Below are 22,741 nucleotides of genomic sequence, written 5' to 3'. Positions count from 1 at the left end.
TGAATGCAAATGAATGCACGGCTGACAATCTTCTGTAAATTGAAGCAAAGCTATCATGCATATGTTAATAAAAGCAAAGCTGACAAGTATATGCAAATAAATGTAAGGCTTAACAAGCCTCTGCAAAAGAAATAAAGTCTTGCAAGCCTATGCAAAATGAAAACAAGGCTAACAAGCATATGCAAATAAAATCAAGGTTAATAAGTCTCAGCAAATAAATGCAGGGCTAAGCAGCCTAAGCAAATTATAATCTGCACACAAATGCAAATCAGGGGACCACCTGAAATTATTCAGAGATTTGTTGGGTGAAAGTTTCTATACCCCCAATTCTGCCAATCAACTTTATTCCTGTGCAGGCTTGACCAGCTAATTTTTGTTGCAAATGGCAACATTCCACCTTCATCCAGTCCTGCATCTATTGCTTGCTTGTTTGGACACAGGAGAAGAAATAGCACAAAACATACAAGGGAAACCACTCTAATCTCAGCCATGTGAATGCATTTCCCCAGCAAATAATTATCAGTCCCCACAGCTAGCATGCAACAATCCTATGCAAATGCTAGACCTGAAAATTACTTCTGTAAACTCATAGGAATAGGATCAGGGGTAAGGGCTTTTAGCAATCGCTGAGCCCCATCTGGAGAAAAGAGACACTTGGGGATTCTAATCTTTGTACTGTCCCCTCAGATTCTCCCCCCAAGCAAATACATGGTAAACGCTACATCACCGTGTTGTCTGCCGACAGAGGATCCGCCATGACTTGCAACAGCAACCGCTCAGCCGGCGTCTCTGTCTCCTCCATTATACTGGAGTGATCCGGAAGTACCACATCCTTAAGCTTCTGCTGTGATCACTTCCTACGGCTGCTGGAGGACGGCGTTGTCCATATACAAAAATCTTGGCGCCGTCTCATCCTAGCCATCTCCCCCTTGTCAGATGCCACTGTGCACCCGCGTGCACTCACCGCTCAAACTGCCCACCTGGCCGAGCTAAGTGAGATCATCTGTGACCCTTCAGGCTACCGAAGGGGGGAGATTCCCAGTGTCATAACACACACAGACATGATGACCACCTGGGAACAGAAGCACTATGTCTAACTATTGCAGGCAGGATAAACTTCCCAACGCCTGATCACAGGCCAGGATGGGATCTTATCCCAAACAAACTGCTCTGCATAGCTACACAAAGTCGCCAAATAGATAAATAAACTACAGCTGTCAACTGTGTCCTCGGCAGGCCGGAAACACAAGATACTGAGGGTAGCAGGGGGTGGGGGCCTTTTAAACTTCTTGTCAATTGTGTTTCCCTTGGAGGAGGAGCCTGGAGTCTCTCCTTTTCCTGCCGTACACTGAGATGGTTAGAGAAAATTTTTGTAAAGGTTATTATGCTGTTGCTTTTCTTTTAGAACAGAGAGCAAGTTCTTCGTTCAGGTCCGCTTTAGGAACTTCTGATTTACTTTTTAGTAACAAGGCTGTGTTTTTATTGTGTATACTGAATCAGCTGACCTGTGTCATTTAATCTGACCCTTAAGCGCAGGCCTTAATTTGCATGAAGAGCACCTTTGGCTTGATTCATTAAGCTGCACTGCTAAAGCAGCGCACCTTAATGTGAAAGAGCGGCCACTATGCAAGCCTTACATAGCAGCGCTCGCTATGTAAGGAACAGGCCTTTATTAGATAGGAGCGTACCTTCCTATATGTAGTAACTATAGTAATGTATAGGAAGTCACGCTCCCATCTAAGGCACGCTCCTTGTATAGCCAGCGTTGCTTTGTAAGGCAAGCATAGTGGCCGCTCCTTCACATTAAGGTGCGCTGCTTCAGCAGTGCAGCTTAATGAATCAAGCCCCTTGAGAGGAATCATCTGTCGGGGTTTCACACATGTGCACATGTCTAACATTTTTATCATAGGCATGGTTTGTACAACTCAGTGAAGTAATGCATACATCTACAAATGTAGTCTTATGCAAAAACCAAAAAAAAGGGGAAAAAAAGCAAATTCAATGAACTTAAATGCCAGTGCTATGCAAATATTTTTGCAATTTGATGTTAAAATTATCTTAATCTCAATATGAAGTTTCAAATCTAACAGCTCAAATTGCACTTCCTTGTAACATACAACTATCTGCACAAAGCAGTCCTTGAAGCTGTTTTTGCACACCTGCCATAATTCAACAACAACTGGCAACAAGCTACAACAAACTCATTTGGCAGTCTCTGCAAAGAAACTGAAATAATGTCTGTAATTAATCCTTATATTATGTAGAAATTAAAGAACAAAAGATCAATATCCCTTTAATGTTTTGATTAAGTCCCAAGAGACCCTTCATACTAATTAGTTCTTCATACCTACCTCTTCAATATTCCGTATCCAGTTTTTTATATTGTCAAATGATTTTTCATTGGTAATATCGTATACCAGCATAATGCCCTGAAATGAAAATAAGCCATTGAACAAGGTAAATGACATGTCATAAGTTAGAGTGCATTAAATGCATACGATAGTAAACTGCATTAATTAGCAATGCACAATGATTTGTGCATTGTCAGTCTGTACTTTTTCCAACAGATTATTTTTTTTATAAAATACCTGGCTAGCCAAGTCCTGTAGCTTAATTTCCTGCTTAGATAACAGTGCAGTTTTACTGGACATACAGCTGTTCACACTCCTCCCTCTATTCCATAATCAGCCTACAAATTATCTAGTCTGAGAATTATTGGGAGGGGGCAACAGCCAGTCTCTCCCTGTGAGCATGGATCACCTGACCTTTCTTACCCCCTCACATAATGAAAAATGAATAGTTTTCAGCCAGCACAGTACAGATTAAACTCATAATGATAATTTGCCGAGCGAGCTGCAGTGCTGCCTACAAAGTGTTAGTTTCTCAGCAGAATAGGAAGGAGCTGGAGAGTGATATCTGCTCTCTAGCAGGAAACACCCCCTCTACTGCTGGACTCATGCTTGAAGAGATCTGTGAGTCAAACAAAATTTATCTGGAATGGCTGCATCAAATATGAAAATTGTATGCTTAAAGATGTAGTCCCCATTCAGCTTTACTAACAATGAAGGATCTGGATGGGTGAACCTAAGCTTTATATATGCGTAGTGGATCATTAGTAAGTTACCCACACTAGTATGTATAGGCAGTGCAATACCACATGCACAGTTTCTCCACCGGCACCCTTCCTGCCCCTCAGTTTATTTGAATAAGGCTGTTTAAAGCAATACTCAGTAATAGCCTGCAAGTGTTCTTTGCAGCAACCTGCATAACACTTCATCAGTATGAATAAGCTCCATTAAAACCAGTTAAAAAAAAATCTTTGATATCCAATTCAGATGCATTGATGAGCAGTCTGAACTGCAAAGTCAGCAACCCAGTGCTCGCAAACTGACTCATTCTGGACAGTTTACAGAAAAAAAAAATAATAATAATGGAGAAGTGTAAATAAAAATAAGCATTTAGAAGCTGACATTGCAGCCAATTTGATTTCATTGTTCATTTAAAATCCGATGTGAGAATACTAATTGGCCAATATAGGAGAGACTTCTCAAAAGATCATTCTAATGTTCTTTTCTTGTTATGAATCTATTGCCTAGAGTACCACAGCTTTCAGACTATAAGATGCTGCTGACCATTAGACGCACCTAGGTTTAGAGGACAAAAACTAGGGGAAAAAATATATATACTAAACCTGGCGCATCCATGGTAAAGGGGCATCTTGTGGATTATGCCCCCTTTGTACCCCATGCACCCTTGTACATCTTGTGTCTCCCGTGTCCACCTCTATGCCCCTTTGTGCTCCCCTGTGTCCTCCTCTGCATGGGCACAGTACAGGGAGTCCCTGACATTGCGGTGGGTTGAAGGTTTGTTTTGGCAGGCATTCACAAGCGAGAAACTACCTATATTTGGGCTATAAGACTCAGTGACTTTTTCCCCTCACTTTTGGAGGAAAAAAAGTGAGAGTCATAGTCCAAAAAATACAGGATAATAAATGATAACTGTACTCACTAAGAAAAGTTTATTACTTACTGACAACTAAGGATGGGAAGAACTGTAGCAGGTGCCCCCAAAATATAGTAATCTTTATAGTATATAGGAGTAGGTAGATCTTCCCTCCATAAAAGAACAAACCACATGGGCAGATTAACGTTTTAATAATGCACAATAAGACAACGCGCTTCACAGGTACGCCTTGAGAGGCGCTCACACCCGTGACTGCTGCAGACTTGGCCACTTGTTATTGACCTGAGGAGGCAGGCCAGTACATATGAAGCGCGTTGTCTTATTGTGCATTATTAAAATGTTTATCTACCCATGTGGTTTGTTCTTTTATAGAGGGAAGATCTACCTACTCCTATATATTATAAATTAGAGATTAATATATTTTTTGGGCGCCTTTTAGTTCAACCCTTCGGGGGTGAGTATTGGACACCACTTGTCACATTAACCCAAGTAGAGTGACCGACCAGCAACTGCACAGCAGACCTGGGATACTGTAACGGTCTTGTGTCGCAGCTCAGATGTCTGATTATGTGGTGATCTGCAGAATCACCAATAATGCAGACGCTATACCTGATTATGTGTGATCTGCAGAATCACCAATAATACCAGTATAGCAGACAAAGAGCTGAGTGTGTAGCGATTTGGTGCAACCGTAACTTTAATAGTTTAATGAGACCTCACCAGAGGGCTGGTAACGTACTATCAGTACACAGAGCGTGCACTAGAGTACAAGCTCCAGCAAGCTGGAGAAAATAATATCGAAGAGGGCGAATCTCCCGTGGAGCGGGAGATTCAGGATGTACTGCAGCCGAGTGAGACAAGCAGTACTGCACTAGTGATTGCCTGGGAACAGGTGAGTCAGACTGTACTGCAGCCGAGTGATCACCCTAGGAGCGGGTGAGTCAGACTGTACTGCAGCCTAAGAGACACAACCAGGACTGCACTAAATCGCCAGAGGCGCTGGTGAAGCTAGCACCTTACCAGTGGCGAGGGCCCACTGATGAGTAGAGTAGTCTGACAGGCAAGTTTCGGCAACAGAGAGGTCAGTATCGGTACAGAATCGTGAGGCAGGAGAGTAAGCGGTAATCAGGCAGAGGTTCAGCAACAGGAAGGTACGTATCGATACAGAATCGTGAGACAAGAGAGTAAATGTTATTCAGGCAGGGGTTCAGCAACTAGAAGGCAGATAGGCAAAAGTACAGGATCAGAAAGCAGGATCAGAGTCGGAGTAATAGCCAATAGTCATACACAGGAGATCTATATAATAAGCAATATCCTAGTCTAGGTGTGAAGTCCTTGGCATCAACACCTCGGAACTAGTCTAACAAATAAACAGTAACAATATAGTAATATCCTAGACTAGGTGTGAAATCCTTAGCATCAACACCTGGGATCTAGTCTAAGGTCTGAGCGCTAACACGCAAGTATTCACGACAACAGACAGTGTGTGAATGAGGCCCGAAGGCTTAAAGAGACACTGAAGCGGAAAAAAAAATATGATATAGTGAATTGGTTGTGTACTATGAATAATTACTAGAAGATTAGCAGCAAAGAAAATATTCTCAGATTTTTATTTTCAGGTATATAGTGTTTTTTCTAACATTGCATCATTCTATAATATGTGCAGATTACACAACACTCGGCATTCAAAATGATTCTTTCAGAGCAGTCTGTGAACTAATGACCTCTCCTCTGTCAGAGAAAAAGTAAATAGTTCAATAACAGTTTAGATAATAAAAGTCAGATAACAGCCCTCTCCACGACTTTGAAAGTCATAGAGCTTAATGGCTTGTTTGCATAGAGATAACAACTGGAGTTTCTTAACTTTTTCTGTACTGGAAACAATTAGACTGATGTATCTGATCTTAATGTTTTATTTCTTAGCTGTACTACACATACAAATCATAATATCATAATTTTTTTCGCTGTGTCTCTTTAAGAAGCAGAGGAGACCCCACTGGCACACCCCTCCTGAATCAGCCAATCCTGGGCGCCGTGGGACTCCTCTGACATCAGCCGACCAGCAGGTCAGCTGACGGGCTTCCTCCCCGCATAAAGGTCCCGTCTGTGCGGGCGCCCGCACACTAAGGCAACCCCCTGCACGAGAGAAGGTTCTGTCCTCGGCGTCCTGGACGCTGGACGGACGGATGGCCGCATGGAGGCAGCTGCAGGGGCGGTGCTGTTCGCCGCAGCTGCCTCGTGCATTACAGATACAGAGTAGGAACAGTTAATTTCCTGTAGGCTGTCGGTGGTTGCAGGAGTGCAACCCATTCTTGTGAGTATAAAGTACCACTATACTCTTGGCTATATACCCTAACAGTACTGCACCATTGGCTCCTGGTCTCTCACTGCAGAATCTTGGCAATTGGAAGCTCAAGCACCAGGAATCATCTCGAATCTGACAACTAGTGATGGGCAATGAGATGCTAACAATTGTGAATTGATGGAAATGTTTTGCTAATATTATGCAGCTTGGAAATTGACCAACCAAATTCAGCATCAGCAAGGAACTACTTAATCTCCCAACACAAGTTCTCACACCACTATGAACAGAGCTAAGCAATTCATTCAATGTATTAAAAAAAAAACAAAAAAAAAAAAAAACACATTTTGCAGGGAAGCTTTCTACTCCTGCAGGTCTCTCAAGTACCTAGAGCTAAATGAACAATATTCAAGGAGGTCTCCATGAACTTCAAGCTAACTTCTAAGAGACTTGATACTTCTATTGCATTAGAGTATGACAGTGTACATGAGAACCAGTAGAACACAAATAGAACACAAATAGTGAGTTGGGTACACACCAGGCACCTCAGCATAAGCCACAATTTTACCAGATAGAGCAGCTAGTACAGTTCAGTCCTGGTCTTTACCAAAAATGCATTTGGGGTCAAGCAGCCATTAAAGTGTTAAGCACCATCAGATGCAATATGTAGTCTCAAATACCAAGCTTCCATTCAAGTCCACAGGCCCTATTCAAAGAGTAGGGGATAGAAGGCATCTACAGAAAATTATTGCACAAAACATTTATTGCCATTTGTAGCGTTGGCAGCAGATAAAGGGTGAACATTTAAGGTGGTGGTATTGGAAGCTTTGTAGCAGGTATTAACAATCACGGGTCAACGGTGCAGTCGTGGTTTTCAGTTGAAGCAGAGTTACGTTATGCATGTCCAATTCTTTGGCAGGCAGTAGCACAGGGACAGGACCTGTGGACATGAGTTTCATACTAGAGGCATTTGTGACTATTCATCAAAACACCTGCATGGCAGAGCGGCAAGGAGAAAGTTACACACAGAGAAAGAGGTGTCTATCAGTGTGCCATAGACTGCAAAGGCAAAATGCTGTTAGAGGAATGTTCTGTGAACAGGCGACAAAATCATTTTTTTAGCATACCCTTTCTGCTGCAGGCTTCTGCTGATGTATATCGGGGGTGCCCATTACAGCAATGACTAGAGGGTAGATCGCGGCTGCATGCTGACTCTCGGCGTGGCTGTGATCAGAAAATTGTGCTGCTCTGCTGCCCTATGCAGAGCAGCACATGGAAGTACGGTAGATCACTTTGCCCCTGTAGTTAAGGTAGCTGAAATGGTGAGCCGAAAAATCGTGGGAAAACCCTGCTGTAATATAGTATTTTTCCTCACTTATGAATTATGGCCCTCTGTAATAGAACTGCACTGTAATACGCACCATTGCCCCTCTGTAATATGCCGTTGTGATTGTGCGAAACCTCTCTTGTCCAGCCGTGTCCCTAGAACAGAAAAAAAAAAAAAATGAATTAAGGCTTTTGTAATGGCACCAATTTCAAGATAACAGTGTAATGTTACATCCCAATGTTCCAGAATGTTTTTTTTCTGATTAAACCCCTTTGTGTATCTCTTCCCACCCCTTCCTTCACCCTTGCTCTGCTCAACTTCAAGGTTTTGTGACCATCATTCAGTTGGATGGCCCTGTTCTTTAAAGCTAGTTGAGTTTTGTACTGTACCTTGTTAACTTTTTTTCCCTTCCCTCAACCCCCTGCATCCCTCAAACCCCAGCTCTCGCAGCACTCTCTGCTGTAACTTCGAAGTCACGTCCTCCATACAATTAGCAGGGAAAAAGTAAAAAAAAAGCTAGAGTCAGTGCAATAATGCAAAGGTCAACCCTTCATGAGCCGAGGAGACCTGGACAGATGCCCCAGAAGTCGCTACTGGAACTTTAGGGTTATGGGAAATAGGCCCAACATTTACACCTTCCTACTAAGTAATCCAAACCTCCACCAACATAAGCTAACACCTAACCCTCCCACTTAGCATTAACTCTTTCCTGGTGCCCAGTTCCCCTCTCCTAATACCCAACGTATAACCTCCCTGTATTTTTTCAAAAACACAAACTCAGTCTTGATAGATCATAAAAGCCCTCAGCATTTTGTCTCGGCCCTTACAAACAAAATTAACTTTCCCCATCCCCTAACCAATACTCACCTATAGTCTACCAGCACCCAGAGCTTCAGCCTATAATCAAATGTCAGTGCCATAATTCAGCACCCCAGCATGAATGCCATTCTGCTACAGGATAATTAAAACAATGATGTCGAAATTAAGTACCCTACTGATGATAACCTAAAACCGCCTATCTTTTACATAGCCCAAAATAATCCACCAAAATTATTTTTTTCAGGATGGAGGAGTTGTATAACACATTTTATTTTGAGCTTGGGCTTCAACTTGCTTATTAAAACACTCCCAGCGGTGGTAAATTGATCATACTGAAAATGGTAAACTTTTACCACTGGAGTCCCAGCAAGAGTAAGTGCTAGGTCCAATCTTTTTCAACCAACCCAACCGTGGGGCACCATGGGGTGTATGTACTAAACCAGGGCTGTGGAATCGGAGCAATTTTTGGGTACCTGGAGTCAGAGGTTCCATAAACTGAGGAGTCAGAGTTGGATGATTTTTGTACCCACTCCATAGCCCTGCAAAGGCTGTGGAGTCCGTTTCATAAACTGAGGAGTTGAAGTCTGATGACTTTGTACCGACTCCACAGCTCTGTACTTAACTGTTGGCGATATATAAATACTAAATAATAATAATATTAAAAATCCGAATTACGTGCGTAAAGTTTTATGCACAATGAGTATAGTATAATGTATTGCTTTCTGCTCTACTCATTGTGCGGTAAGACATAAAGGACCACTATTCATCTTTTCATAGAGCCTTTCCAGGGAGAACTTGGAATCCCCCATGAAGAGATGAACTAGTCAGAAACCTGTCAGTTCTGTCAGATTTCTACTAACTACTGTAAGTGACAGCAACATAGTAGAAAAGTAATGTAGAGCTCATTTCTGGAAGAAACCTACTTCTTATCTGCATGTGTTTGTAAGCATTTTAAATTTTACACTTTTTCGCAATAGTGGTCCTTTAACACATATTTATCCTGCTTAACCTCCTTGGCGGTATGGACGAGCTCAGCTTGTCCATGACCGCTGGAGGGCGCCGCTCAGGCCCCGCTGGGCCGATTTTCACATTTTATTTTTTTTAAAACACGGAGCAAGCATTTTGTATGCTGCGTGTTGGTCCCGATCGCTGCCGATGTGCCGCTACCCGCCGCGTAATGACCCCCCCCGCCAAGACCCCTGCGCAGCCTGGCCAATCAGTGCCAGGCAGCGCTGAGGGGTGGATCGGGACTCCGTCTGACTTCATGACGGCGATGATGTCATCGCGATCGTCGTCATGGCGACGGGGGGAGCCCTTAAGGAAATCCTGTTCAGAATGGGATTTCCTTACATGGGTACGCGCCGGCGGTGATCGAGCGTTACGGGTGGACGCTGCAGGGAGGGGGGTATCATGTAGCTAGCGCTAGGCTCGATACATGATTTAAAGAAAAAAAAAAAAATGCTGCGCGGTGGAGCAGGTAATAGAACGCCAGGGTGGTTAATGCATACAGATAGGGACATCAGCTTTGGGGAATGACTTGGGAATACTGGTCGATAACAAGTTAAACAACCATATTCATTGCCAAGCAGAAGCAGCTAAAGCAAATGCAATTCTGAAATAGATAAAATTGGAAATAAAATAATGAGATGCGAGTATTCTACTCCCAACTACTTTATTTACAGAAAAAAACCCTCCTAAAAAGTCTTCCTGTGAATGCGGCATGTAACTGCAATCACACAACTACACATTTGTTTACCTCTTAGCAACCCTAGCTGTGATCTGACATGACCTAGGAGCATTTCATACCTTATTAGCTTGAAGGGAATCCAAGGTGAGAAACACATGGAGGCTGACATATTTCCTTGTAAACAATGCACATTGCTTGGATGCGCTGCGGATCCTCTGCCTCTAATACTTTAGCCATAGACCCTGAACGAGCATGTAAACCAGATGTTGAGAAAAATCTGACAAAATTAGCTGCTTGGGTTTCAGATACTACTGCAGCTAAAGAGTAGAGCTGCCAGGTAACTGGTATTTTAAAAGGAAATAAATATGGCAGCCTCTATTATACCTCCCAGCTTAGGTGTTCTTTAATAGCTGACAGTTTTCAATGAATCCAGTACAGGTTTTATAGAACCACTGACGAAAATCCTACTGGAGATGCTCTGCGATCATTGGAGATGCTTTAGTAAGCTAGCCATGGTCACATTTTCATAAATAATTAATCATCTTCTGCTTTGTCATGCTCTTCCCCTTTCAGATCTTCCAGTGGCTGGTCATGTGATTATTTTCAAAGCTACTGTAGTCAGCAAGTGTTTCTCACAGCACCCTATTGACTGGTTTTCTTTAAACATGGTTTTACAGGGCTTGCTCACATTGTTACACCAACACCAGGAACCTGGCATCATCATGCTATTTATATTTTTTTTACCTGTCACCTCCCTTTGAAAACTGACACTCCCTTACAGCAGTGGCTCTTTACACAATGGATGTATGTCTTACCAGTCAGCAATTCAAGAAACGCTTTTACAGCTGTAACTCTAAAAATATGAGATTACTGCATACCCAAATAATTTTTTGGCAATGCAGAGCCGTTAACTTACCATATCTGTAGTTTAATTCTTTTGCCATCTAATTCTATAGTTCTGATTTTAAAGTCAATACCTGCAATGAAAAATATCAGCATTAATGTAACACCTATACTCACACTTTATGTAGAAATCAACAATATAAGTATTCGGTATAAATGGAATTGCTCTCCTTTGCCCAGCTTTCTTTAAAGGAATCGTCAGGCAAAAAAGAAAAAGTTTCACTTACCTGGGGCTTCTACCAGCCCCATGCAGCCATCCTGTGCCCTCGTAGCCACTCACTGCTGCTCCAGTCCCCGCCGCCAGCGGGCTTAAGGTTCGTACACACATCAGATAAAAGTCTTTGGAAAATGAAAGATCACAGACCAATTTTACCCCCTTTCATGTAGTATGAGAGCCATGTTCTACACAGTCTATTCTATGGAGCTGAACTCCCCATCAGATAAAAATCTTTGCAAGATGCTGCACACAAAGATGCTGTACACATGCAACAGATCAGTGTCTGCAACAGATCAATCCCTGCAAAAGATCCATTCCTGCAAAGTGCATTCATAGTCTATGATATCTGCAGATCCTCATACACACCTTGTTTAATAGACATTTGTCTGCAGATCAGACAATTATCTGCCGATCTGAAGATCCAACCTGGTGGATCTGGTCTACAGATAATTGTCCGTTAAACAAGGTGTGTATGAGATCTGCAGATATCATAGACTATGAATGCGGTTTGCAGGAACGGATCTTTTGCAGGAACTGATCTTTTGCAGATACTGATCTATTGCATGTGTACAGCATCTGTGTGTGCAGCATCTTGCAAAGATTTTTATCTGATGGGGAGTTCAGCTCCATAGAATAGACTGTGTAGGTATGGCTCTCATACTACATGAAAGGGGGTAAAATTGGTCTGTGATCTTTCATTTTCCAAAGACTTTTATCTGACGTGTGTACCCACCTTTAGTTTATGCGTTAACGTTCCTGTACCAGCAGGAATGCGTAAAAATGTACGCAGTGCGGCCCGCCGACCCTGAGGCTAGCAAAAACGAAACTAGCTGGCGACGGGGAACTGGAGCAGCAGTGAGTGACTACGAGGGCACAGGTTGGCTGCATAGGGCTGGTAAGTGAAACTTTTTTTTTTTTTTGCCCGACGATTCCTTTAAAGAGACTCTGTAACAAATTGTTTATCTTTATTTCTTCTATGCTATAAGTTCCTATGCCTTTTCTAATGTGGTCTGGCTTACTGCAGCTTTTCCTAATTGCACAGTAGCTGTGTTATCTCTGTTATATGATCTAATCTTCTCTCTATAGTCGGCACAGTCAGGCTGAGGCAGTCAGACTGGAATGTGCAGGGCTGCTTGTGATTAGCTAGAAGCTGTACACACCCCCTGCAGGCTCTGTGTGACTAACACACTCTGCTTAGCTGAGCCTATTAGAAGCTGGTTAGTTTGTTTGTAAACACTGCCTAAAACTGGCAATTACAAGCCAGGTTTGCAGCAGAGAATGGCAGAAACAGCACAGAGGGGACCAGGAGCACATAATGAATAGAATGGTATGCTTTTTATTGTAAGAATTTCAGAGTACAGATTCTCTTTAAGCAAATTATGCACAAGCTTTCTGCTCCAGTAATAATGATCACATTTATGAGAACTCATAGAGAAGCATGTGATTTAGAGGTCATCAATTAATTACATTTTTTTTTACTTGATGCCAATTGAAATTGGGCCAGTCAAAGGCAGTTGTGGGAGATATTGAGTGAAAGTTTTCAATTTACATATAAATTGCAAAACAATTTGCATCAAGTCAGAAAAATTAGCATCTCATTGATCATCTTTAGTACTTCTATAGGCTTAAAGAGAATCTGTATTGTTAAAATCGCACAAAAGTAAACATACCAGTGTGTTAGGGGACATCTCCTATTACCCTCTGTCACAATTTCGCCACTCCCCGCCGCATTAAAAGTAGTCAAAAACAGTTTTAAAAAGTTTGTTTATAAACAAACAAAATGGCCACCAAAACAGGAAGTAGATTGATGTACAATATGTCCACACATAGAAAATACATCCATACACAAGCAGGCTGTATACAGCTTTCCTTTTGAATCTCAAAAGATCATTTGTGTGTTTACCTTCTGTCCCCTTCTTCTCTCATGCACTGAACATTACAGGCTTCCTGCAGACAGCTCTGCCTGTGCCTGTGTTTGTAATTCCTCAGTATGTGTCAGCCAGCTACTTTCACAGCCTAACAGAGAAGGATTTTTATCCAGCACTCTTCTATCACTGATAAGATAGCAGAGAAGCTGCTAGCTTATGTAAATAAAACACACACTGGAGTGTGCATAGAGGAACAGACCAGCATGGAAGAGTTGGCAGCCTTCCAGACACAGGCTGACAAGTCTGACAGGGGAAAGATACATTGATTTATTACAGAGACCGTGATAGTACAAAGTGCTGCAGTGAGCCAGAACAGATTAGAATACGTTTAGGAACTTGTAGGATGGTAGAAAAAACGTTGTAATTTTTGTTACAGAGTCACTTTAAGGCTCATACACACATCAGACCATAGTCTTTTGAAAATGAAAGATCACAGACCAATCTTATGACCCTTCATGTAGTATGAGAGCCATACTCTACACAGTCTATTCTATGGAGCTGAGCTCCCCATCAGACAGAAATCTTTGCAAGATGCTGCACACACACAAAAGATCAGTATCTGCAAAAGATCTGTTCCTGCAAAAGATCCGTTCCTGCAAATTGCATTCATAGTCTATGAGATCTGCATATCATCATACACACCTTGTTTAACTAGCATTCATCTACAGATCAGACAATCATCTGCAGATCTGAAAATCCATCCTGGTGGATCTGATCTGCAGATGAATGTCTGTTAAACAAGGTGTGTATGAGGATCTGCAGATATCATAGACTATGAATGCATTTTGCAGGAACGGATCTTTTGCAGGAACAGATCTTTTGCAGATACTGATCTTTTGAATGTCTACAGCATCTGTGTGTGCAGCATCTTGCAAAGATTTCTGTCTGATGAGGAGTTCAGCTCCATAGAATAGACTGTGTAGGTATGGCTCTCATACTACATGGAAGGGGGTAAAATTGGTCTGTGATCTTTCATTTTCCAAAGACTATGGTCTGATGTGTGTATGAGCCTTAAGGCTCCCAATTTGCTGGTCATGGCCCACTCTTCAAATAGGTCTAGGATGAAGACAGCAAATGAAATCATCACACATCTGTCAGCTGATTAAACTAATCACAGGATTCTCTGAGTTCTTATACACGATATCACTACACCAGATGCTTGAAAAGTATTTTCCCTTATTATTGCATAGTTGTTACACAGGTTTCTAATCTCCAGGAAGTCAAGTGCCGGCAACTATTTCCTGTTCTGTGCAGATTTGTGGGCAAGTTCTAAATTAATGACACAAGGAGATGATAATCCTGGGGTTTCTTGTGACATCTGGCAGCTTCAGACTTCAACTAAAATGCCTAACAGCATTGGACCAATTTTCCTCAGTTTGGTTTGTATTCAGTTCAGCCGATTTAAGCATTGTACACACACAAGTTTTTGGACGAGGCAGGTGGTAAAGTCCACCTCTGCTGAAAATCTAGCACGTGCATGGGAGCGCAATCCGGGGATCAGCATGGCCGGGGTTGCACATGTGCAGTAGTCTGCAAATTGGCAGAGTCATAGACCTTACAAGGCGGACAGCAGCACAACCGATGAGACCGGGATGACGGCAAGGGAGCTACTGGACTACAGGAAGCTAGAAGAAGTCCCAAATAAAGAAAAAATCCTTTCCTCCCATTTGATTCCGGTACATTTTAAACAACCACCCAAACACAGAAACTCAAAAGTTGTCAGTAATATTTAGGTTTTGATTCAGCTCGAATGACAGGCATTTGTGAGGAGGTCCTGACAGATGTTCAGAGAGCCTTTCTACAGTCTTCACATGTGCTCCTACCTAGGGCTGTACTGTAGCTAAGCTTTCTGCATGCCATCTAAAACCTGGTACACACATCCAATTTTGCCTTATTTCACTCCTGCTTATAAACAGATTGTGGCCAATTTTACCACCTCCATGTAGTATGAAAGCTTATGTACACAATCTGTTCATAGTGTTCACAAACTGTTGGCCATAATAATACATGGAAGTGGTAAAATTGGCCAATCAGAATTACCAATCCTGCTCCACAAACCCCTTCTTACAAAATATGCCGTTATTGCATGAAAGTTTTGTGTGCACATCTTTTGACTTTTTTTTTTTTTTTTTTTTTTTTTTTTTTAAATAAAAGTGCATGTATTTCAAACATAAATACTCATTTGATTTTGGTTGCAAAAGTTACTTTATTTTTAATTATTTATGCAGGTTTTTTTTAGCCAACTTTCCCTTAACTATGAATATGAAAGGAAACCGTTATTTATATCATTTTGGAAAGAGCAGACATGATGGTGGCAAACAAACACTTAAGATTTTGGTGATTTTTCATTACTTGCTTGTACCATGGCAAATCAAGTCACACAAGCTTTCAGCTCTTTATAATCAGTAGTGTTCGTTCCATACCCTTTCAACATTCTTGAAATCACAAACTAGTTCATTTACAAGGATTACGTTGGGTTCCTAACAGAGGGGGGTGGGGTAGGTCTCATTTTAAAGGACAACTGAAGTGAAAGGGATATGGAGGCAACCAGATTTAGTTCCTTTTAAACAGTACACATTGCCCGGCTATCCTGTTGATGCTCTGTCTCTAATACTATTAGCCATAGACCCTGAACAAGCATGCAGCAGATCAGGAGTTTGACATTATTGTCAGATCTGACAAGATTAGCTAAATGACAAGACAAGACAAATAACATTTTCTCCTGGCGGACTCAAAGCGCCAGAGCAGCAGCCACTAGGGCGCACTCTATAGGCAGTAGCAGTGTTAGGGAGACTTGCCAAAGGTCTCCTACTGAATAGGTGGTGGCTTACTGAACAGACAGAGCAGAGATTCAAACCCTGGTCTCCTGTGTCAGAGGCAGAGCCCTTAACCATTACACCATCCAGCCACCACACTTGCTTGTTTCTGGTGTACTTCAGACACTTCTGCAGCCGAACAGACCAGCAGGGCTGCCAGGAAACTGGTATTGTTCAACAGGAAACAAATATGTTAGCCTCCATATTCTTCTCCTTTCAGTTGTCCTTTAAAGATTTTATGAGTTTTTACATGATATAACAACACCGAAGGGTTTGTTCTGTTTAACTTTTAAGCTATCAAACTGAAAGTTTTGATTAGATTTTCTCAAATAGTACATTACCTGGAATAACATAGGATACTTTTTATCCCCATAACCAAAAAGTGGGTGGAGAAAAATACAAATTTCACTGGGAAAATGTATATTACAGCAATTAGGCTTTCTTTGGGTGGTACATTTTGCCAAGAATTATTTTTTTCTAAATGCATTTTAACGGGAATATTAAGGAAAAAAATGGAAAATTATTTCTCTCAGTTATTGGCTATTATGGCTTTAAAATAATAAATGCTTCCATAATTAAAACCCACATATTTTATTTTCCCACTTCTCCCAGTTATTACACCATTTAAATTATGTCCATATAACAATGTATGGCGCAAATATTTTATTTGGAAATAAAAGTGCATTTTGTCAGTTTTGCGTACATCACTATTTACAAGCTTATTTAAAAAATAATAGTAGTATACCTTCTGGACATGTATATTAAAAAAGTTCAGACCCTTAGGTAACAGTGATCATTCTAACGGGGACTTAGATCAATTAATGGGAACTGTATTCCCATTCATTGATCTCCAGGCTAAAGGGCGGCGGCGCAGGAATGTGCAACAACAGCCTTTTGGATGTAGCAGCTACGTCCGAAAGGCTTAACCTCTTGAGGACTGCAGTGCTAAACCCCCCTAGTGACCAGGCAATTTTAAGTAAACTGTGCCACTGCAGCTTTAAGGCTAAGCTGCAGGGCCGCACAACACAGCACAAAAGTGATTCCCCCCCCCCTTTTCCCCCCACCAACAGAGCTCTCTGTTGGTGGGGTCTGATAGCCCCCAGATTAATTTTGTACAAAATTTTTTGTTCCTGATTTTATTTAAAAAAAGTATGTTCCTTTAACAGATTCCCTCCCTCCCTCCTTCCCCACAGCCAGCCAATTGTGGCGATCGGCTGTCATAGGTTTCTGCCTATGAGAGCCGATCGCTCTCCAGTCTCCCAGGGGGACAGCCACGTCACACGGCTGTCCCCAGTACAGCACAGCTGCCGATCGCAGCGCTGTACACCTAAATAGACGGCTATCACGCCGTTTAACAGTCTCCCGAGCGACTGAAGGCGGGGCGGAACTCCGCCCCCCCAAGCAGGAGATGCGCGCGATCTCCTGTTTTAGCTGGCCCCGGGACTTTACGTCAATCGGCGTTAGGCGGTCCTGGGACTGCCGCCGCAGCCACGCCCATCGGCGTGACGCGGTCGGCAAGAGGTTAAATGGTTGATATTCAGAAAAGTTGGTGGAGCCTACAAAAGCCAAATTAAAATTCAAATGTTGATTTTCAATAGGAAAATTTAATTGCTGCCATTCTTGCACCGTTAATGGTACAAGCCTCAAACCTGTTACAGTTGGTCATTGGGTGACTGGGGTTCAAATTCAGAAAAAGGGGGTGGAGCCACAGCCAAATCAGATTTGTTTCATTTCAATGCAAATTATTGATGCCAAAGACTGCATAGCTCCTAAACAAGGTCATTGAGTAATTGAGTTAGGGTTAGAAAAAGTGGGCGGAGCCATCACCAGCCAAATACATACCCAGGCAATGCCGGCCATCAGCTAGTACAGAATAATTAAGAAAAACATACTTTACTTTTTCACCTATAGTTCTTTTTTCTCCATCTCTTTAGAGTAGGGGAAAAGAATAAAACTGACAAGAAAGATGCAGAGATAGATCCAAAATAAGCAAGGATGGGGACAAGCCTCAGTTCACCTCTCAGGCCTGGAACCCACTGAAAACCGCAAACGCAAAACGCAACTGCTAGCGTTTTGTCTGAGCGGTTTGCAAGCGGATTCATGCGCGTTTTTGGTCGTGTTTTGCAACATTGTATTTTTTTCCCCAGCGGGTGCGTAGCGTTTTGCGTTTTTATCCTGATTGGTCCTGTGAATTATTTTTCATTTTGTTACAGTGTGCTGAACCGCAAAACGCTAGCAAAACCGCTCAGTTTAGGTTTTGCTGAGCGTTTCCGCTAGCGGTTCAATACTTTACATTGAAGCGCTAACGCTCCCAAAATGCTGCATGTCCTGCGTTTGCGTTTCTGAGAAACGCAAACGCTCCTGTGGAAGTTGCCCCATCCATTAACATTAGCCCAGCGTTTTGGCAAACTGCTAGCGTATCGCAGTGCTGCCAAAACGCTGCCAAAAGCGCTCCTGTGGGTTCCAGCCCTAACACCTGACTGACCTGTTTAAAGCAGATCTGATTATAAGAATATAAATTTCAAAAATAGAATGAGAATGTTTGATTGAATTTGATAATAAATAAATAGGATCAGGCATCATCAACAGATATTGCCTAGTTGTCAAAAATGTATCACAAATCTGACCACCCTATTATATAGTAGCAAAAATCCAATAAAAAGTGAGTTTACTGGAAAATCTGAGTGGTGTATGCTGTATTCTTCACCACTCAATTACAAGATGGGGCAGAGTACATGGACTAGTAGATACATGCTGCTCACTGTGGCTTCACAGAAATATTTACGGTACTTCCTGCTTACACTGCAGTTTCCAAGGAAGTGACCAGAAGCTTCCAGGCAATATCAGCTTTCAAAGCAGCGTTCCATACAGTGGCCAAACCCACAATACAGATTTTTCTGACAAATACTTCAGAATCCACTGGAGTCTTTATACTGTATATTCAAAATCGTGTGTGTGTAAAACGTCATGACCGAAGTCAACACAACTTGGTACACAATTACCTGAGAAGATATGTTTTGGGATGGTTATGAGGTTCTGCCATTCAAGCATGTTCTACTTTATAGCTTTAATAAACTCCTGGGGTGCTTTGGCTGTGTTAAAAATGCTTTGGTTGCCTCACATTGTTTTTTTGCAATCGTTTTGTTCACCCCACTGAATTAAAGCTGAAAGTCTGCACTTCAGCTGCATCTGAGTTGCTTCATTAAAATCATTGTGGTAATGTACAGAACAAAAATTAGAAAAAAGTTGTCTATGTCCAAATACTTATGGTCCCAACTATACACAACCATATTCCACAAACCATGCCCCAGTGGCAGGTCTTAAGTGGGCAATCATAGGGTGCTAAATTGCATGATTAATAGGCTGCACAGATGGTGTTATTTGGAGTATGAAATAAGAAAAAAGCACTGCCATGTTTCTTCAATTGGCAGGACCATATGTAAGTGCTGTTTTACACTAGGAATTGCAATCCCAATCATGTTGTGATGTGGTCACAATGTTATCTATACTCACTGCAACTGTCGCCACTGCAATTATTGTGTGATTCGAGGCGTCATAGCAAGGTAAGTGACAATTAGAGGGGTAAAAAGTGTGGAAAAGATTTTTAAATTCTCCAAAACATACAAAAAAAAAAAAAACCTAAAACTCAATTAGCACTGCGATTGCAAAGCTTTTTTTCCTGTGCTTCTGCTGAAAGACCGATATGCACCAAGACCAACATTTGTGACTGGGTAGAATCACAATGTAATTGCATTGCTCTAAGGGAATTGTAACCCCGCAAATTCCATTACTAAGTTCATGTCTTTGGGCTTAAGGCTCATACACACATCAGACTATAGTCTTTGGAAAATGAAAGATCACAGACCAATCTTACCACCCTTCATGTAGTATGAGAGCCATACTCTACACAGTCTTTTCTATGGAGCTGAACTCCACATCAGAAAAAAATCTTTGCAAGATGCTGCACACACAAACACAAAAGATCAGTATCTGCAAAAGATCTGTTCCTGCCAAAAATCCATTCCTGCAAATTGCAATGATAGTCTATGAGATCTGCAGATCATCATACACACATGATTTAACGGACATTCATCTGCAGATCAAGCAATCATCCGCAGATCTGAAAATCCATCCTGGTGGATCTGATCTGCAGATTAATGCCAGTTAAATCATGTGTGTATGATGATCTGCAGATCTCATAGACTATCATTGCAATTTGCAGGAATGGATTTTTGGCAGGAACAGATCTTTTGCAGATACTGATCTTTTGTGTCTGTACAGCATCTGTGTGTGCAGCATCTTGCAAAGATTTTTTTTCTGATGTGGAGTTCAGCTCCATAGAAAAGACTGTGTAGAGCAGTGGTCCTCAAACTAAGGCCCGCGGGCCAACTGTGGCCCCCGTGAGGCTTTTTACCAGCCCCCCACACACAAAATGTATTACTTAGGTTTGCGGTCAGCTACATCTTTAAATATTGGTGGTCCGCATATAGAATAGCAGTGTTGGCACCACCCATCCACATGGAAGCCAGAAAGCAGTAATTTGCTGGTTTCCACATCAGGTTGAGGACACTGCTGTCCAGTTGGACTGCAGGTTGTCACCTGGGTATCCTTCATTGTCTGGCCCGCAAAGACTTCTACATCATTTTATGTATACTCCGGCCCCCCAGCAGTCTGAAGTATTTTGACCCGGCCCTCAACCCAAAACGTTTGGGGACCCCTGGTGTAGAGTATGGCTCTCCCACTACATGAAGGGTGGTAAGATTGGTCTGTGATCTTTCATTTTCCAAAGACTATAGGCCCAGTGCACACCGAGCGGTTTTTGGAGCGATCCGCCGGCCGCATCCGCCTGGAAAAATGCTTGGCTAATGCAGTGTTCTCCCCAGAATTTTTTTTCAGCTGGGTGGCATGAAAAAGTAACCGGGAGGGGTGAGATGAAAGAATGCAGGGCTGGCGCTTCTCTGCTCAATTCTGCTTACAGCATAGGAGGAGGTGAGCCGATGACAGCCGGGTGCTCACCAAAACTAGCCGGGTGGAGCACCCAGCTAAAAGGGCCTGGGGAGAACACTGTAATGTATTGCAATGGGATGGTGCACACCGGCGGTTTGAGGCTTTTGCCAAGCCGCAAACGCGCCTCCTGCTGCGCGTTTGCGGTTTGCTAAAAAACCTCAAACCGCCGGTGTGCACCACACATTGAAATACAATAGCCAAGCGTTTTCACTGGCTGATGCGGCTGGTGGATCGCATACAAAATCCGCTTGGTGTGCACCCGGCCAAATATCTGCTCTCTGCTCCCAAAACCGCTAGCGTTTTGACGATCTGCTAGCGGTTTTGGTGTGCACTGGGCCATAGTCTGATGTGTGTATGCACCTTTAGCCGGTAGCAAATGAAACCAGAAAATGCGAAATAATTGCAACAAATGTAAAACAGGTGCAATGGTTGCTACTTTTTATTCTCAAATAACCTAATGCTAGAACGTCTTCCTGGTAAAGCCGCTCTGAAAGCACAAAGGATCCCTGACGGCCATGTGTTCCTCAACAATTAAGGAGCATAAGAACTGGATAGATGACCATGTTACTTCAGTCATCATAAATTCCATATACATATAGGATGGATAAAGTCCAAAGGACTAATCAATGTCTTTGTAGGCCAGAAGATTTTCAGTTTCTAAACCTATTTTCACAATATTCTCAGGAGGAAGAACAGTCTTCATGAACTTTGAGTCTACAGTATAATGACAAAATTAAACCAGATCATCCAGACACGTTGGGTTATCACATAATATGCTTGCACATATCATGGTCCTTTATTCCCTGCCATACGCTTCTATTAAGATTTATGGGGAACTATTGGAACCTTTTAATATCTCAAATGGGACGCGCCATGGTGCCCCTCATCTCCGTTTATTTTTGCCCTTTCGTTAGAACCCCTTCACCGCAAAATTAGAGCAAACCCAGATATTAAGGGTATTCAATTCCCCTCAGCAGAACACAAAATGGCTGCCTACGCAGATGACCTATTTTTATATCACTAGCCCTGATATTTCGGTCCCTAATCTCCTTAAAGAATTTTCTATTTACGGCCACATGGCTAATTTTAAAATCAACTACGATAATTGTGAAACACTAAGGCCCCGTTCACACTTGCGTTTCTCTGCCAAACGGACCGGATGACCTAACCGGATCCGGATCGGAACCGTACAGTTCTGATCGGATCCGGTCAGGTTGCATCAGGTGTACATCAGGCTGCGATCCAGATCAGTTTGGCAAAAGAGAGTACAAATAAATAAAAATTTTGGGGTCTGGGAGGTCAGCAGAAGGTGCACCTGTGGAATCAGGTCCTCCGCTGTTTAGGCCTCACCTCCACCTCCGACATACTGCCAAAGAGCTCCAGCACGTAATAAAGTCACTGCTGCTCCACTCCAAAATGCTTCCCATGTGAACGTCAGGTGTTTGTAGCCAGTGTGTTCTGTGCTTCCGTTTCCCATTGCTTTCATATTTCCGGATGGTGCAGTCAGGCTCCGGTCCGGGTGCATGGGCCGGATGATCTGGACCGAAAAATAGCGCATGTTGGAAAAGTATCCGGAGTCCGGATACGTGTGAACGTCCGCATAGCCTTTGCATTGCTATGCGGAACGTACGTTCCGTTTGTACAGTATACGGTCCGGATCCGGCCCGGCGAATCCGGACAGGGGACGCTAATGTGAACCGGGCCAAGATGTGGGTCTTGACCCGGGAGTAATAAACCTTGAATCTAATTTCCCATTTAAGTGGGCACCTAAG

The 22,741-nt window shown here is 42.5% G+C and overlaps 1 protein-coding gene across 1 annotated transcript in view; it reads right to left on the bottom strand.

Moving 5' to 3' along the window:
- Positions 1 to 22,741, bottom strand: part of RAB8A (RAB8A, member RAS oncogene family) — a 67,402-nt gene that overhangs the window by 27,790 nt on the left and 16,871 nt on the right. Inside the window, exons 2-4 of the mRNA XM_068233935.1 lie at positions 11,015 to 11,075; positions 7,687 to 7,747; positions 2,352 to 2,429 (exon numbers count right to left, since the gene is read on the bottom strand). Coding sequence (XP_068090036.1) covers positions 2,352 to 2,429; positions 7,687 to 7,747; positions 11,015 to 11,075 — 200 coding nt within the window. The remainder of the gene's footprint in view (positions 1 to 2,351; positions 2,430 to 7,686; positions 7,748 to 11,014; positions 11,076 to 22,741) is intronic.

Source organism: Hyperolius riggenbachi, chromosome 1 (assembly GCF_040937935.1).
Source record: "Hyperolius riggenbachi isolate aHypRig1 chromosome 1, aHypRig1.pri, whole genome shotgun sequence".
Lineage (NCBI taxonomy): Eukaryota > Metazoa > Chordata > Amphibia > Anura > Hyperoliidae > Hyperolius > Hyperolius riggenbachi.
The sequence above is the reverse complement of the archived record's forward strand: the minus strand, read 5'-3'. Positions and strand labels throughout refer to the sequence as shown.